Here is a 16,076-nt window from a genome sequence, read left to right on the forward strand (position 1 = left end):
ACACAGGTTGCCCAGAGAAGTTGTAGATGCCCCATCCCTGGAAATGTTCAAGGCCAAGTTGGATGGGGCTTTGAGCAACCTGGTGTAGTGGGAAGTGTCCCTGCCCATGGCAGGGGAGTTGGACTGATTAATTTTTAAAAGGTCCCTTCTAACCCAAACCATTCCATAATTCTTTTTATTTTCATTTGTAGCGTGGGAGGTCTTGCATTTCTTTTGTTACAGAATGTGGTAAAGGATGATTTACTGAATTCATGGGGAAGGTCTGAAGATAGTAGGTTTACAGGTCCTGAATTTTTTTGTTTTCTGTATTTATCTGAATGTCTCCACGGGCTAGAGAGGCATGTTTATTTTACATCTGCCTCTACATACCAAGCCTGGGTCTGGATTTTGCTAATGTTTCCTCTCTCTAGGAAAGCCATCTGTGTGTAGCCTTGACCAGAGTCTGTCAAGGTGCTTCACTCCTGAGGGATGCTAAAGAGAACCAGATGGTTTGGTCTATCCCTCAGGTTCCTGTGACAGGCTGGGTTTCTGCTGAGCTGTTGCCATTATTTGTGCATCATCTACGTGCATTAATTCCTACTTCTGTCTTGCCTGGAGGTCTCCTAGGGACATCGTCTCTCCTAGGAGCAGGCAGTCCCTGGTAGTGCCAGGGTGGATGGGTGCCTGCTGGTTCTGCTAACATGCTGATAGTAGAGCCATGATGATGTCACTGCCCCTATTGCTACTGTCTTCACCATTCACCTTGTTTATGTCTTTAGAGGGAACCTCCTCATCCTTCTCTCATCTTCCACCTAACTAATCTCCTGAACTGGTTACCTCTACCAGGTGCTGGTACAGCAAGACCGTGATTGTCATCAGGCTGAGAACCTGTTTTTTTTAATGCTATACAGAAGGTCTTATGGAGCAGGTGAATATGGTATAAGGCAAGACAGAAGGGCCTTTATAGCCATCCCACAAGGGCCTATGAGAGGTTGCGTGCTGTATACTGAGCGGATGTACTTGGAAGAACTCTGCAAGTGTTTTAGAAGCCTGGCAGCAGCGCCCGCAATGAGCTGATATATACTGAGACTGCCTCTAAGATGGCTTTAGAGCATCCTCAGAAACAGTACAGATACGATCAAGATGATGGCCAAATCTGTATCATTCTGTCTTCCCACAAACAAGGAATTTCCTTGCTCTATTCCGTGCTGTGTTCCAAAGGAAGTTCACAACCTCGGGGGGGGAACGGGGACACGGATGGGACGGGACAGGATGGGACAAACACACCACACACCCTCCCCCACTGGTTTATCAAGCTGATGGAACAATTACAACAAACTACAGAATTACAGGATGAAACTTGTTGTTGCTAGAGTTTTTACTAACCTTGTCTTGCATCACAGAAAGAGGATCTAGAACTGAGATAAAGAACTGAAACAAAGGCAGTAGTAGTATTTGCAAACTGGAGAGCAGTTATTGCGAGTTGCAATGGGTGCTAAGCTATAGCTTCTTCACAGCTGGTCTAATTCCTCCACCAGTGTTGTGTAAGACAATGAAGCCAATTTAGAAATGATTAGTCCCAGGACGGACAGTAAAAAAAAAACAAACAGCAGACAAATTTAATTTGTGAGTAACTGGCCTTGAACTGGGAGCACAGGCACTAATATTTTATTCAGAAATGGCAACTGTCACAACTAGAATAAAGAATACTCCCAGCCCAGACTGAACCCAAATGTAAGGGAATCCCTGGCCACTCCTTGAGAAAGAAACATCCTGAAGTTACCAAACCCATGTAAAACGAGCCTATTTTTATAACATGAATACTCATAATTCCAATGAAAGCTGTAAACATTTGATCCTTCAGGGAATGCCTGTGGGGCTAGCAGGGAAAGTCCTCTAGACTGCGGAGAAATTAGCATAGTACTAAAAACTCTGCCAAAAAATAAAAGCATAGTAATGCTTTAAGACTAGACTGATGGACTTCACTTTAAGGTTATTAATTTGTTTACTAGTCACAATTTAAATCCACCCCTGCATTATTTTTTTTCAGTAAACTTTATGCAACAGTTTGGCTGGAAGGAAATAAATACATTTCATCTTCCTTACAGGCTGTGAACTTAGTCCACAGCATATTACGAAAAATACAAGTACTGTACTTGAGTTGCAGAGTATTCATTTGAGACTTTTGCTATATAACAACAAATCATAAAAGGATAACTGGAATTCACTATAAAATAGTATTTAATATATAATCAATTATTTTCATATTGTACAAGTATGTCTTTAAATCTCTAACTAATTCACCTACAAAGTTTCTATAAATGAAGTTTCTGCTTACTGTTGCTTTTCAAAGTTCTGGTGGTTGTGTGTTTTATTTTGACACACCAACAATAAGCAAACCTTACATCTTTGTTTAACAGTCACTGTGAATAGCAACATTAAAATGATGTTAAATTAACATTTGTTACTGAAGCACCAGCATAAGTCTTTTCAAGATTGGGGACTTTTTGGATTCCATGGCTGAAGGCACCTGGATGCCATACATAAGTAAAATCCAAAAATTAATTGTAAATAAAAATAATGACCAACAGAAACTGTTCTCTGCCCGTAAGTACAAAAGTAATTGAAGGTAATTAAACTGAGCTGAATTGCTTTCCTTCACAATATTTCTTTGCACTATGTAAGCACACAGATTCATCAAGGATAGTATTTCTGCTCACTTCCAAGTGGAAGCCAACATTTCTCTTTTGTATAGCGATTGCCAGGTAACTGAAATGAGGTCATGCACCATCAGAACACGGTGCTTAAAGGGATGAGCCTATTAAACTGTCCAATCATATCCTAACAGCCAACCAAATAAAATGCAATATAAATGATGGCATAGCAACAGCAGCTTCCAAACAAAAGGAAAAGCTTAAAATACTCGCACAATCACTGGTAAGTAATTTTCAAATGCAGTTATGGGAATGAAGGGGAGGGAGGATTAATCATGACATCTGAAATGCGCAAAAACACAGAGGCAGCAGGCAGGATCTGTAACAGTAGCTCAACTCTTTCCTGCCTCTTTAATCATGATCAGTGATAACAGAAAGCCTCTTGTCCATGAAGATAATCACTAACTAATGTTGCTGGCATGCATTCCTACAGCATATGAAATAAGCAAACGTGCGATAATAACAGTTATAATTGAAATTTTGGTTATGGAATGTCTGGAACTATATATAAATAGCATCTGGAGATACAGTGTCATTGGATAAGAATGCAGTACTTCATCCAGAGCTTGTTTAAGTCAAAGGACCACAAAACAGTGAGTATCATGCCCTTAATAAGGTACTAAACAGAGTTATATGAAACAAATCACGAATAAAGAATTAGACTGTTTTATATAATAGCAGTAGAAATTCACCATTATGGGTAATCCAGAGGGAAAAGCACAGAGGCTTACAATGCAACTGAAGCACAATGTAGGTGCCCACATTCAGATTCACAATCCAAGATGTTACTGCTCAGCTGCTGCCCAACTGTGGAGCAACTTGAACTCTGAAAGCATCTTGGGTGGAAACTTAAAACTTCCTGTTTGCCTTGTGGTACTTCAAAGGGTGACTCCACAGTCACAGCAGCCCCAAGTTCTGCCCTCACCCATGGCCAGACACAGTCAGCCTAAATTTGTACTGATCTACAATCCTACCCCAACTGGACTCAAGAGAGTAGATGCTTCTCCTTAGCCTACAAGCTTCATTGTCTACACGTTCTCAGAGCGTGCCTCATACGCGCCTGTATATTCAGGTTCTGTACAAAAGGCAGTGGTGGGGCTGTCTTTGCATTTTTTTAAAGTGAGACTGGACAAGGAGAGAATGGTTAAACTGGTGTTCTTTTATAGGTCATGTTTGCAGGATGGGGAAAGCCCAGGCTGATTTTCCTCCTCAGTCTGAAGAAGTTAATGTGATGGTGTCCTGGCTCCGGCAGGGATGGGGTTAACCCCCCCCCCCCAGGAGCCGGCAGGGGAGGCGGGCGTTCCCTCCCACGTGACCCATGCCCGGGCTATAAGAGGCGCGAGCCGGGGGCGGGGGGGCAGTCGCCACCCGGGGGTGGGCTGCGGCGGGGCGGGTCGGGTCCGGTCGGTGCGCTGCGCGGCGGTACTGTAATCGCGTCCTTATACTCCTTTATCGGTGTTACTGTTTGTCTTTCTTCTTCCCTTTGGCTGTTCTGTTAAATTACACTATAACCTACGAGTTTTGCCTTTTTCTGCCGCTTTTTCCCACGGCTGTGGGAGTCGAGCGAGCGGCTGCGTGGTTCTCTGTTGCTGGCTGAGGCCAAACCACGACAGATGGTAGTATGTTTTAGTTAATAGGCTACTGTAAAGAAAAACTAGCCTGCAAAGGAAAAAAGAACAGATTTACTGTTTCAGAAAACTAAACGTTATTAGGAAGTCTGGTGCTCAGGGCTTTCACCTGAATACAGGGATTCCAGTCCCTGGAACACATGGAAGTGTTTACTTTTTAAGGACTGGGACATATGACCCCCATTCTGGTTTTCTTGTTTTCATAAATTAACTTTTTTTTTTTTTTCCCTTACATAAGCAGCAGTTTCATCAGGAAGCAGAGAGAAGGAATGCTGTCCAATGTAGCCAGGAGGCTGATGAGTAGGAAAGAGACAGGCTAAACACTCTCAGGCTGAGTAGGGAAAAAAAAAAAAAAAGGTCTTCCTGGATAAACAGATATTAAGACAGAGTGACCTTTTTGTTCTTCAAATAAAGCACCTAAATACCTATCTTCAGGAAAGTGTGGATGTTGAATCATGAGACTGGAGGACCACATCTTGCAAACCCGATAGGAGCTAGAGAAGGTTATTTTATGCACAATCCCAGCTTCTAGATTTCCATATCACCTTATGTAGCTCATGAGCTACGTAACATTAAAATACCCTTCTACTGCAACGGTAGAAGAACAGTTGCAGTTTTACCACGTGGCTATTCAGAAGCACTCTTTTGTCCCGAGAGTTGTTTTTTTTTCCCTTCTTATCACTAGTGACACCAAAGTGTGTTCATATCTAAATGTTTTGTTGCATCTGATACAGCTTTAAACTCTTTCTCGTGAGTTGTTCTTAAACCCTCTCTGCAAACAATTTGATTTCTGTCATAGAAGTGTTTGAAGTCTGTATTACCAGCACTGAAATGAATGGTCACTTACATGTACTCCACTGAACATGGTGGAGTTTGCTCCAGACGCTTACTGTGCATTTCTCCACTCTACCTCATTAATAATAAGTTGTTCTTATTATAACATTTTCATCTGTTGTTGAGCTGGTAACAGACATCATACTAACACCTCCTAAAACCATTGACAGGTCCTCTATTTTTATCGCTTGGATTTTTTAGTGAGTTTTAATAAAAACCCAAAATATTCTAAAATAAAATTATCACAAAATGTTGCAAATGTTATACTAAAGTTTCCTTTCTTTTTGAGGCACTCAGATACTATATTTTTACTACATCTTACCAATAAGCGTTATAGAAGATTGACGGGATTAAACAGATAATGAGTACTGTTCCTGAATAGTTTTTCAAGGTGTTTAAGTCAAGTTATAAACACTTCAGCTTTGTTTTGTCTCCTATTAACTGTAAGGAAATATGTTATGTCTACTTGAATGAAAAAGGGGGACTTTTTTCAAAATCAGAGCAAATGGAACTATTAAACCAATGTAAGTGTAGTTCTTAACCAAGGTGTTTCACTTTGCGTATAAAATATTGTATCCGAACATGAGTAATTTGACAAAAACTCTGCTAGGCAAAGAACTAAAACATATGAGCCAGAGAAAACAGGAAAAATAATAGAGGGCCTCATGAACGAGTTCAAGTACAGTCCAACTTCTTTCCCAGCTATGAAAGAGGAGAAGGAAGAAAGGATTTGTATTTGTGATGCTCTAGTATTGACTTCTGTTGTTCTGGGATTTTCAAAGTAGCAAGAGATAGTCTTGTAGGATCCTTATCTGTTTCATTGTCACCTTCTGAAAGGCAACAGTGAAGCAGTAAAAAAAGTCTTCCTAAGATCATTGGCTGGTAATTTGGGAATGCAGGAGCCTTGGCTGAAGTTGTGGGGCTGTCTGGCTGGGTGGAGACTGCGGTTCACCGTCTTCCGTAAGATGATTACTAGAGGCATGCAATGCTCAGGCAGCCGGCTTAAAACGAGCAAAAGGACACATCTGTCCCAGATACTGAGGCTGGCGGGTGAAGAGCATTGTCCTTAGCAGTGATGGTTTAAAGACGCAAATCAGGCATGATTTGCAGAGAGGTGGCATTCCTATTCCCAAGGAATGCAAAGGATGTCACTGAAAACATGAGGCACTCATACCTAATCCCACGTTTGAAGGAGAAGCAGCAAAACATGAACTGAGTACAGACTGGGAACAAGCGGTCTGAGGGAAGTGCTGCTTTCATACTTTGATTCTCATGTCAATGACCCTATAAAAGTACACCTAGGGAGCAAAAGCCATGTAGAAACAACCACCTTACACTTTGCAAGTACGGGATGTGCTTACATACCAAAATGTGACTTGTTTTTCATAATCTGGGGCAACACTGTGTTTGCGTTTGACAGCTTACTCGACTGTTTCCCTCACAGTGTGGCACGTGTGGCAGCAGCACAGCAAATTCCCTTGAGAAAGGCCGGATTCTACAAATGTGCACAGACTTAAAAGTAAGGAAATCAGTCAGTGGTCTTACTGCCAAGAAGTCTTCAAATTAATTGAGTGCAAAAGTGGTTTTGCAGAGCGGGAACGCAGGGTGCCTTGATCATCTGGAAAGAGCCCTTGCAGAGGAGTATAATGAAGTCTCCAGATCCATTCATTCCTTATCATCCCTGGCAACTGAAAGACCAACTAGTGCCAACTCCTACAGTGATTATATATATATATATATATATACACACACATGTGTGGCTTCTGGTGTATGGAAGCAGTGGGAGGAAGGCAGGACGGTGACTGGGAGCAGGAGGTGAGACCCCCCCCAACACCTGAGGGGGTCTCAGTAGCTGCCGGGCTACTTCCCGTTTTTGTGAGCAAACTCCCCTCGGAAAGCGGTTCCCGCCTTTACCTCCCGCGCCCGCAGCTTCAGCTCACCTCCAGCCGGGCGTCGCGACGGCACGGCGACACTGACATGTTTTCTGCGGGAGATGAGCGGCTGTGAGAGACACACGGGGCAGCGGCGCCGGAACCCTCCTCGAGAGGGGCGAAACGGGCCGGGGGAGGGGGCTCAGCTGCCCTCTGTCGCGACATGGGCCCCCCGCCTGTGGCCGGCTGCCCGCCTCCGGCGGGCGCCTGTCCCCTCTCCGCCCCCGCCGGGCCCGCCGCCTGTTGCTATTTTCGCCCGCCTCGGCCGCGGCGGGAGGAGGGAGGCGGTGAGCGGCAGCGGCGGCGGCGGGCTGTGCGGCCCGGCCTCCCCCGCCGGCAGGTAGGGGCGGTGCGGGCGGCCCAAGGCGGGGCGGACAGCGACGGGAGGCGGCGAGCAGCCCCCCCCCCCCCCCCCCCCCGCGGTGCCCTGAGGTGCGGCCTCCCCTTCCCCCGGCCCGGCGGCCGTTAGCGGCTCTCAGCCCCTCTCCCCTCAGCGGGAGGCGGCGCCCCACAGCCGGCGGCGGCGGCCGCTGCTCTGCCGAAGGCACTTCCTCGCAAGCGAGCACATCCTGCGGCGGCGGGGCGGCGGTAAGCGGTGGCCGGTCAAAACACCCCCGGCCCCCAGCTCCGGGCCTGGCGGGGTGGCGGCGTTGGGGGCCGCCGTGCGGAGGGAGCCCCGGGGGGAGCGGCGCTGGAGGGGCCGAGCTGCGTTTTTGGAGGGAGGGAGGGAGGGAGGGAAAGAGGCAGAGTCGGGTTTTTTTAGCTTTGAGGAAGTGAAAGAGTTGAGGCGAGAAATTGGGCGCCGGCGGGGCTGGTTCCCGGGCTCTGAGGTTGGCACAAGCCGAGAGGGAAGGGCTTGTGAGGCGGGCGGCAGGGCGGACCGGCCCGCGGCCCCGCTCCGTGCCCGCGGCGTGGGTAGGGCGGGCTGCCCCGTCCGTGTGTCCCCTTCTCCCGGCGGTCTGTGGCGTCTGTGTCGGTCGTGACGGAGCCCCTGGTGAAGTGGCAGCACGGGCGCCGGGGAGAGTATTGCGGCGGGGCGCTTCTCGGCTGGCGGGGCGGTGGGAGCGCTGGCTCCCCGTCAGAACAAGCAGAAGACTTGCTTGAGTTTATTGGGAGGTTGAGGTGATGTGCCACGGGCTGCGGTTAGTTCTTTTTTTTTATTATTTATTTTATTTTATTTTATTTTTTCTTCTCTTCTCGCTCTTGCCTGCGCCTTCCGCACTCATCAATGCAAAATCGCTCGGTGGAACTCCTCCCAGAACCTTCTTAGAGCAACACAACCACTCTTCGCATAGGGGAAAATCGAACCTTTCCTACAGCAGCACACTTGAGAGTTTAAGCTTAAAATCCCCCCCCCGGCGCAGTATTTTTATGGCCCTTTAAATTCGCGTTACTAAGTTAACAAGGGAGTGATCTCTTGAAACCGCGTTCATGAGAGGTATGAAACAAATGCGGTTATTTATAGTGCAGTTTGCAAAGATTGAGACCTTTGTATGCTGTGTTGTGTTTGGGAGAGAGGCTAACATGGCAGGTCTGCTGTAGGGACCTTTAGTAGTGCAGATGGTGGGATTTGCGCCTGCTGCTAAGCCCAGAGATTGAATGGAACATCGTGGGTCAAAATTATTAGAAATATACATCTCCTGAATAGCAAATACGTCTGAGCTGATGAATATGATTATACTTCTAATGCTTGTAAGTGCTGAAATAGAAATTCATCACGGCTTTTTTTTTTTTAGAAATGCTGAAAAGTCTTGGGTAATAGGCAAAATAATAAATGCTTGCAGGTGAGAAAAATGACAGGCTGGAAGTAATGTGAAACACTTTCAGTGATATGTGAATGACTTGACACTTTTTTCACTTTATAATTTGATTAACTGAGAAGTTGGATGCAAGTATTTTGGCTGTGCATATGCAATTGAATACCTTGCTTACCTAGCAAGCTTTCTTTTACAAAGATTTTTTTTTAGTGCATTGCAGGGGTAGAACAACCCAGTGTTCTGTTCAGGTCCATATGAGGCTGACTCAGAAGCATCCAAGTTCTAGCCTCAATATTAATTTCTGTGGACTTCATTAAGGAAATAGTAACAGGTGTCAAGGGCAGGAACAACACGCTGTTTTCTTCATTTGATAGTAAACGTACAAGTTTATAATCAAGAACATAATCCTGTTTTGCTGGAATATTTTTTATTAATAGTCCATTTAATTTTTTTAACCTATTTGAGGAGTGATATAAATGCTGGCTGTATTGGTAAATATTTTAGGTGTGATTATTACCACAAAACCAAATGATTTGCTCAGAGTACATGGTGGAATATTATTCGGGGCTGTATCTGAAGCTGCTGATGGGATTGAAAAGAGTCTTTTAAAAGTCAGAATTTAATGCATGTGTATGAAAAAAGAATAGAAATTAAAAATAATTTCTGAGGCTAATTGGCTTCCGGACCTGCACATGCTGTTGCCCACAGCAAGCCATAGCTCCGGAAAGAAACAGCAGATAGTGAATAGCTATGAGATAAAAAGAACATCCTTGCAACAGAAGGGTGCGTCGTGATTCCAAGTGCCAGTTTGAGACTAGAATTATTTGAAAACTGAGAGCAGCCTGTGGTATGATATCCAAACAATCTTATTTAGCTATAGAAAACAGGCAAGAAATGTTGTTTGAAGCTTCAAGAAAAAAGAAAAGGCTGCCCCATAGAATGATCTAATGGATACTGTGTTGTGATACCAGAGAAGAGAGTGATTTCATACATATTGATGGAAACATAAAAGGACCTGTTCTCAGCAGGGACTATATCATGACATACCTAATACATATTCCCATTTGTGTTTTTCTATATAGCCTGCTAGGTGGATAGAGAAATCTGTCAGCGTGAGTGAAGACAATGTAAATCTCAGTCCAGGATCAGACAGAGAGGGAGATGAGTGGTATTTAGTTCTGGCTTGTGTTCCAGAGCTCTGGCTGCAGGCCAGGACTCCTCATAATCCTTAAGTAGTATGATATTTCTGCTAAAATCATCAGCGGTGAAGTGCAGTCAGTACCAGTGCCTCTGGTTCCGTTCGTCAGTAGGGTTCAGCACTAATGCCGTGCAGAGAAGAGCTGAACAAATTAGTGCTCTTTAAGACCAGCTGTTTTTCACAAAACCTTGCTGTATGGTTGGAAGTTTTGCTTAGCTTCTTGGAGGGGAGAATGAAAACTGACTTAAAAAAAAAAAACTGCTGTCATGTCAGCAGCCTGATGCAGAGTAACTGCACAGCTGTCTCTCAGATGAACTGCAAAGGTTGAGGAAGCTGGGGTCTTTCTGTTCAGCAATTCTCAGGTCAAACTCTCATTTAATCATTGATGTGTGGAAGCTCTAATTGCTTCCTTGCTTGAAGCATCTTCTAAACTCGTCAGTTCTGCTGTGGGTCCCAGCACTCCAATTGCTACCAAACCAGGGGAAGATCTGGAGGAGAGTGGAGGATTGCTTAGCTCAAGTTACATATGTTCTGAACCAGAGTCTGAAACTTTTGGCTGCATGTCTGTATTGAATTTAGTCCAGTCCAGAAGAAACAACAGAAGAAGGATAACTCTTCACCACTGTTTTAATTTCAGCTTTTTTTTTTTTTTAATTTTTATGTGTTCTTTTGATTTAGGACACTCTCTCCCTCTCCTTTGCTTTTTTTTCTGTATTAGTTTCAGTCTGTCCCAAATCTGCCTGCTTTTCCCCCAGCTGCCAAAACCTGATTTCCAGTGCCCCACCCTCCCAGGTTAATAACCCAGTCTGTTCTCTGTACCCCACAAGATTCTCCTTCCTAACCTCAAAGCTGACCTGGCCCCATCCAACCGAGCAGCACCCAGAGCCTGTACCTTGTCCTCATGATAAAGTCTTTGCTCTCTTGAGAGGAGGTGAGTTTTGAGGAATGCTGTCCCACATGATGCACAGCTGCTTAGACATGTACCTTCATGCAGGGAGAACCTGGGGTCTGGTTTGGCGGAAGTGCTAATTTGTGTAGCTGTGCCTTTCGTGCTGTCCTGCCATTGCCCTGACTTGTCTCTGAAGGCATCTCTTTTAGTTTCTGGTGACATAAAAAGATGAGAACACAACTTAATTTGAGAGAACAAGAGCCTGATATACATATGTAGATATGTTTTTTTAGAACACAGTATCAGATTTTGCTGGAACAGGGCTATCGCTGTAGCGTTGCATGCTTTCTAAGCCCTCTCCCTGCTTGTGAGAAGCAGCTGGGTTGATCACAGTGAAAGAGAAGTTGAGGACAAAGAGCGTGCGTGTGTTCCCATGTGTATCTTTCACATTAGCGAGTCAGTCTGGGGTCTCCTAGCATAGAAGATGGGGTTAGATTTATTAGTGTGGTTTGTGTAAATACTGGCTGTGCTACAGTTTGCCTGGCTGTTTTTATGCTGATGGAGCGAATACAGCTAACTCAGAGCAGGTTAAACAGTGGCAACATTAAGATACTGTTTGGAGAATGTTAACATTTTTCAGAGGGCAGCAAAGCTGTTAGCTGAAGAGTGTGCTGCTCAAGCTCTTCTCAGCTCTGAGTGCAAGGGCAACAGAGATCCTTCGGAAGATGCCAACGGAGGGGAGGAAGAGGAGCTGTCCCAGTTATGTCCGTGAGCACTGGGAGAACAACTGGAGGCATTCAGCCTGTGTGCGGAGCAAAGCCTGGCAGCCTTCTCCCAGCCCAGAGTAACAAAGCTGAGTGCCACTTAGAGCTGTCAAGGGAAGATCAAAGTTTAGGTGGAAGGAAACAAGTGGGTGGCTTTATTTTTATACCTTTTCTATTCTCTCTTGGATTAAAGGTAAAACAAGCATTTGCTTTGAAGAAGTTGTTTGTGAGTTAATCAGTCAGGCACTTGGGAAGAAGAGGAAGCTTGTTCAAGCCTACCATACTAATGTGGATGGTAAACTGGTACAGTGCCCACAGAGCCAAGTTTTGGAGAGGATGAACTGAGTGGTGGCAACCAGAGATGGGTGAAGGTGCCAAAATTCCGAGTGGTGGAGTCAGGGCAGAGAGAGACGGGCTCAGAGCACGGACACTCTGATTGTAATGTGTGCTTAATTTTCTGGCTAGGAATAGGCCTGTTGAGATGAACAGAACTATTTTTAGGTCTAAATTAAGCAAGTACATAAATACTTCATGGTCTTGAAGTAAAACTTAGTCCTTGATGTAAACTTAAAGGACATTAATGCCAGCAGCATGAAATTGGTATAATTTCTGGTGGGATTTGTGTGTAAATTTAGATAAGGATGATAGGAGGAGGAAACAAAGAATGGCTGGAAAAGGGAGATGAAGCATGCAGAACGGGAACGTACAGAACAATACGGGTTAGTTAAGGAGACCTTCTGATGCTGCTAAATTAGTGCTCTGAGAAACTGTACTTTCAGCCCCCCTTAATATTAGGGAAAAAAACCTAGCATTCTGACTTGTAGTTAACTGTTTGGATTTAGTATTAACTGTTTTTCTTTAGAAATAAATGCAGACATTGGAGTATTTATGCTGTTGACTTTGTAAGGTGTTTATTTTGTTAAAAAGAGATGAATTCCAAGAAACTTTGCATTTATATTAAAGGCATTCCAGCAGAACAGTGTTTGTTGAAGTATGACAGAGTATCAACCTGTTTTTTTCAAATACTGTTCCGTCCTTAGAGTAAGCATACAAAGTAATGTATTATGCTATGATATTTATTCCTGCTTGAAGCTGTAGTGCCTTGAAGGTCTGGGGCAAAAGAGTAATGCTGGTAATCCAAATGAAGCTTCTCTTCCTTGAAAAGTTGATTTAAATGAGGATTACTTGTATTTTTACATGCATCTTATTGAATTACGTTTTTTTAAAAAGAGTTCTGAGAAAACACAATTGAGAAATATGGTTACAAAAAGTATGTGGCTAATAGGTCAATGTCCGTGTAGTAGCTCAGTTCACCTGTTTCAAACTAAGAATGGAGTTTTCTTAGGCTTTCTTATCCTGAAATTATTATGTATGCCACTAAATGACAAGAACACTAAAAGCTAAAAACTCAATTTTTATGTGTTTTCGGGTTACACACCATGGTATTATGAATGGATCCAATCATCACTGCAGTTGCTGAACTATTTTTCATTGTTGCAGTTAAGGAGAAAAAATTTGCCATGGTTTGTCAAAGAAGAGGAGACCATTTTGGTTCCTGACAGATACAAAACTATAATGATAATGTGTTTAGGAGTCTGTATTGATAAGGTGGAAAAATGCTTCCTGAAGCTTCTGTCTCATACAATGCAATGCATTTATGGTCATCTTAGACAGTTGTTTTCTTGCTTGTTTGTGAAACAAAAAATAATTGAAAAGGAGTTGTCATATAATTGAAATGAGGCATGCAAATTCTCGATTTTCATAGCCCTTCTCCCCACACCTCCCACGCACAGACACACAGAGGTTTATAAAAAGGCTTTTTTTTAAAAAAAATTGTTCTACACATCTAGAATGCTGCTTATGATGATTTCTTCACATATTGTCTTTAAAACCTGCATTACTGGATTCTCTTGCCAAATTTGGCATCCTTGGAACTGGTAACGTTGCCACAGAGTTCATTTGTCAAAAGATGCAAAAGTTCCCAAAAAGTAAATGTCGGCAAACAAGTAGTTTCTACAGTTCTCTTGTTTTTACAGTTTGCCAGTTACTGCAGAAACATTTTTCCCCACTTGGAGATGTAAAAATTGGTTGTATTTTAAACCTTGTTTAATTTGAAATGAATTTCCATATTGAATTTTTTTTAAAGTTTTTTTAATAGTAAAATTTCACTTCATTTTCAACAAGGTGAAGCACTGTTAGAAACTCAGTTTCAAAATACTTTTACAAGGACAGATAAAGGACAAAGTTTAATGAAAACTCATGAGAAAAATACTGCTATTTTTGATTATGTTTGTAGATGAACAAAGACAAGAAATACTGTTGCCACAGTAAACAGATGCCATTTATTAAATACTTGTTCAAATATAATTAAAAATGCTTTGTAAGGAGTTCTTGGGACTGCTCATGTTGTTTTTAATAGGCCTTTTCATGGGAAACTCTCAGAAGGCTGAGGGTAAACTAGTGTCCTGGTATTTAAACACAGGCAATTATAGGCCTGTCAGCCTCTCATCAGTCTCACAAAAAATAATGTAACAGCTGAAACCAGGTTCAATTAATGAGGAGTTAAAACATGGTAGCATAACAAATGTCAATCTGTGTTTTCATAGACTGTATTTTACAAAACGAAATTGATAGATAAATGCATTTGTTGGATTTTGTTACTAAAACTACTAATGTGTAGTAACTAGTGGTAGTAGATGCTGGGTATAACAGGGTTATAAGAGGTTGTGCGTAACTTGGTTCCATTTGATATTTTAAGAAATGAAAATGATACAATATCAATGTGGCAAACATTAAGTATTGCTGGCTGGCTGACAGGTCTTAAAATGCAATCATGAATTGTGTATCATCATCTGTTTTTTAGTGGGATGCTATAAGGATTGTTGCTCATCTCTGCTATCTGACAGGTTTATCAGCGATCAGTCGCTTGACTGCTGCTAGCTTTTTCAGATGACAACAATTTCTGGGGTGTTATTTAATGAAAAAGTCTGGTTGGTAACAGCCCGTGATCACTTGGCAGACTATACCCAAGGACACAACTCCGTGTTAGTAGCCAAGTTCAAAATCGTCCACCTCTGAACAAGAAAGATGACCTTTTTTTTTTTTTTTTTTTTTCCCAAATGTGAAGGTGTCTCAGCAAGCCCTGACTTCAACTGTCATGAAAGTCACAATAGCTCAGCTGAGTTCTTTCTGTGATAATAGGATTGAAATAGCCAGTGTGATCCACGCGTGCCTGCCCGTGAAAGAGACACAGGCTAGAAAAAATGTGCATTTTTGAGTTTAGTTACTCATTAGGTGGTTTAGCAAGGGTCGTAAAGCAACTTGTAAATCTGGACTGACTTTTTTCTAAGCAATGTATTTAGTTCTATAATGTTTGTTGGACCTGAAATAGTAAGGCCCAATGTAGGGGAAACCTGGTAGGTAGGTCATGGTAGATTATCAGTATGTCTCTTCTGCTGTTAAGCTATTAAATATTTGTGTTACTGACAGTTCATTTTTAATAGGGTTCCAGCGCCTACATAACTATTTCTTTTCCTTTCAGAACTCTTCTGTTCCTTGATCAAAAGAACCATCCAGATATCATCGTTCCATGGAACTGAAATATTGGTGAATTAGTCCAGGTTCCCTAAAGGACTGTAAAATGGAGCCAATAACATTCAAAGTTAAAAAGTATCAAACACCTAGTGATTTCTCAGCAAGTTTTCGTCTCCAGCTCATTGGTTCTCTGCCAGTGCATTCCCTGACCACCATGTCGATGCTGCCTTGGATTGTGGCAGAGATACGGTGGCTCAGTACAAAGTCTTCCAAAGAAGAACCTAGCATCAGCCAAATACGACTTTATGTTTCACCAGCAAGTTTGCGATGTGAACGAGACACAGGGAAAATCCAGCAGTGGGATCCTTTGATTTGTTCAAGTTTGTTTGAATACAAACCACAGCACGTCCACAAACTGATTCACAACAGCCATGATCCAAGCTACTTTGCTTGTCTGATAAAGGATGGAGCAGCAAATCAGCAAAGTATCTGCTATGTATTTAAAGCTGATGATCAGACAAAAGTAAGTAAAAAGAAAGAAAACCCAAAGCAAGCAGCCCTCAGAATCATACTGGAGAATTTGTTCTTCTACTGTTATGTATTTTATAGATTATGATGAAAAATGTGGAAGAGCTGATGCTACTTCTTTTAAAATGGAGTTGGTTTTGTGCTGTTTGAAACTTTTCACTATGGTGTAAGATCTTAGGTTTTTATTTACAATTACAGACTAGATCTCACTACAACTTTCTGAACTGCTCAGTATGTGAAGTGAAAGGTGTGTAAATCTCCTACAGGATCAGAGCCTGAATTTCATCGGCTTAAAAAATACTTTAGTTTGGGATATGGAC

At 42.9% G+C, this 16,076-nt stretch overlaps 1 protein-coding gene across 1 annotated transcript in view; it reads left to right on the forward strand.

Moving 5' to 3' along the window:
* The first annotated feature begins 15,286 nt into the window (after positions 1–15,286).
* TBC1D1 (TBC1 domain family member 1) overlaps positions 15,287–16,076 on the forward strand; it is a 109,875-nt gene continuing 109,085 nt past the window's right edge. Inside the window, exon 1 of the mRNA XM_082483018.1 lies at positions 15,287–15,751. Within this exon, the coding sequence (XP_082339144.1) occupies positions 15,335–15,751 (417 nt within the window). The 5' untranslated portion in view covers positions 15,287–15,334. The remainder of the gene's footprint in view (positions 15,752–16,076) is intronic.

Source organism: Vanellus vanellus (assembly GCF_965231255.1).
Source record: "Vanellus vanellus genome assembly, chromosome: 4".
NCBI lineage: Eukaryota > Metazoa > Chordata > Aves > Charadriiformes > Charadriidae > Vanellus > Vanellus vanellus.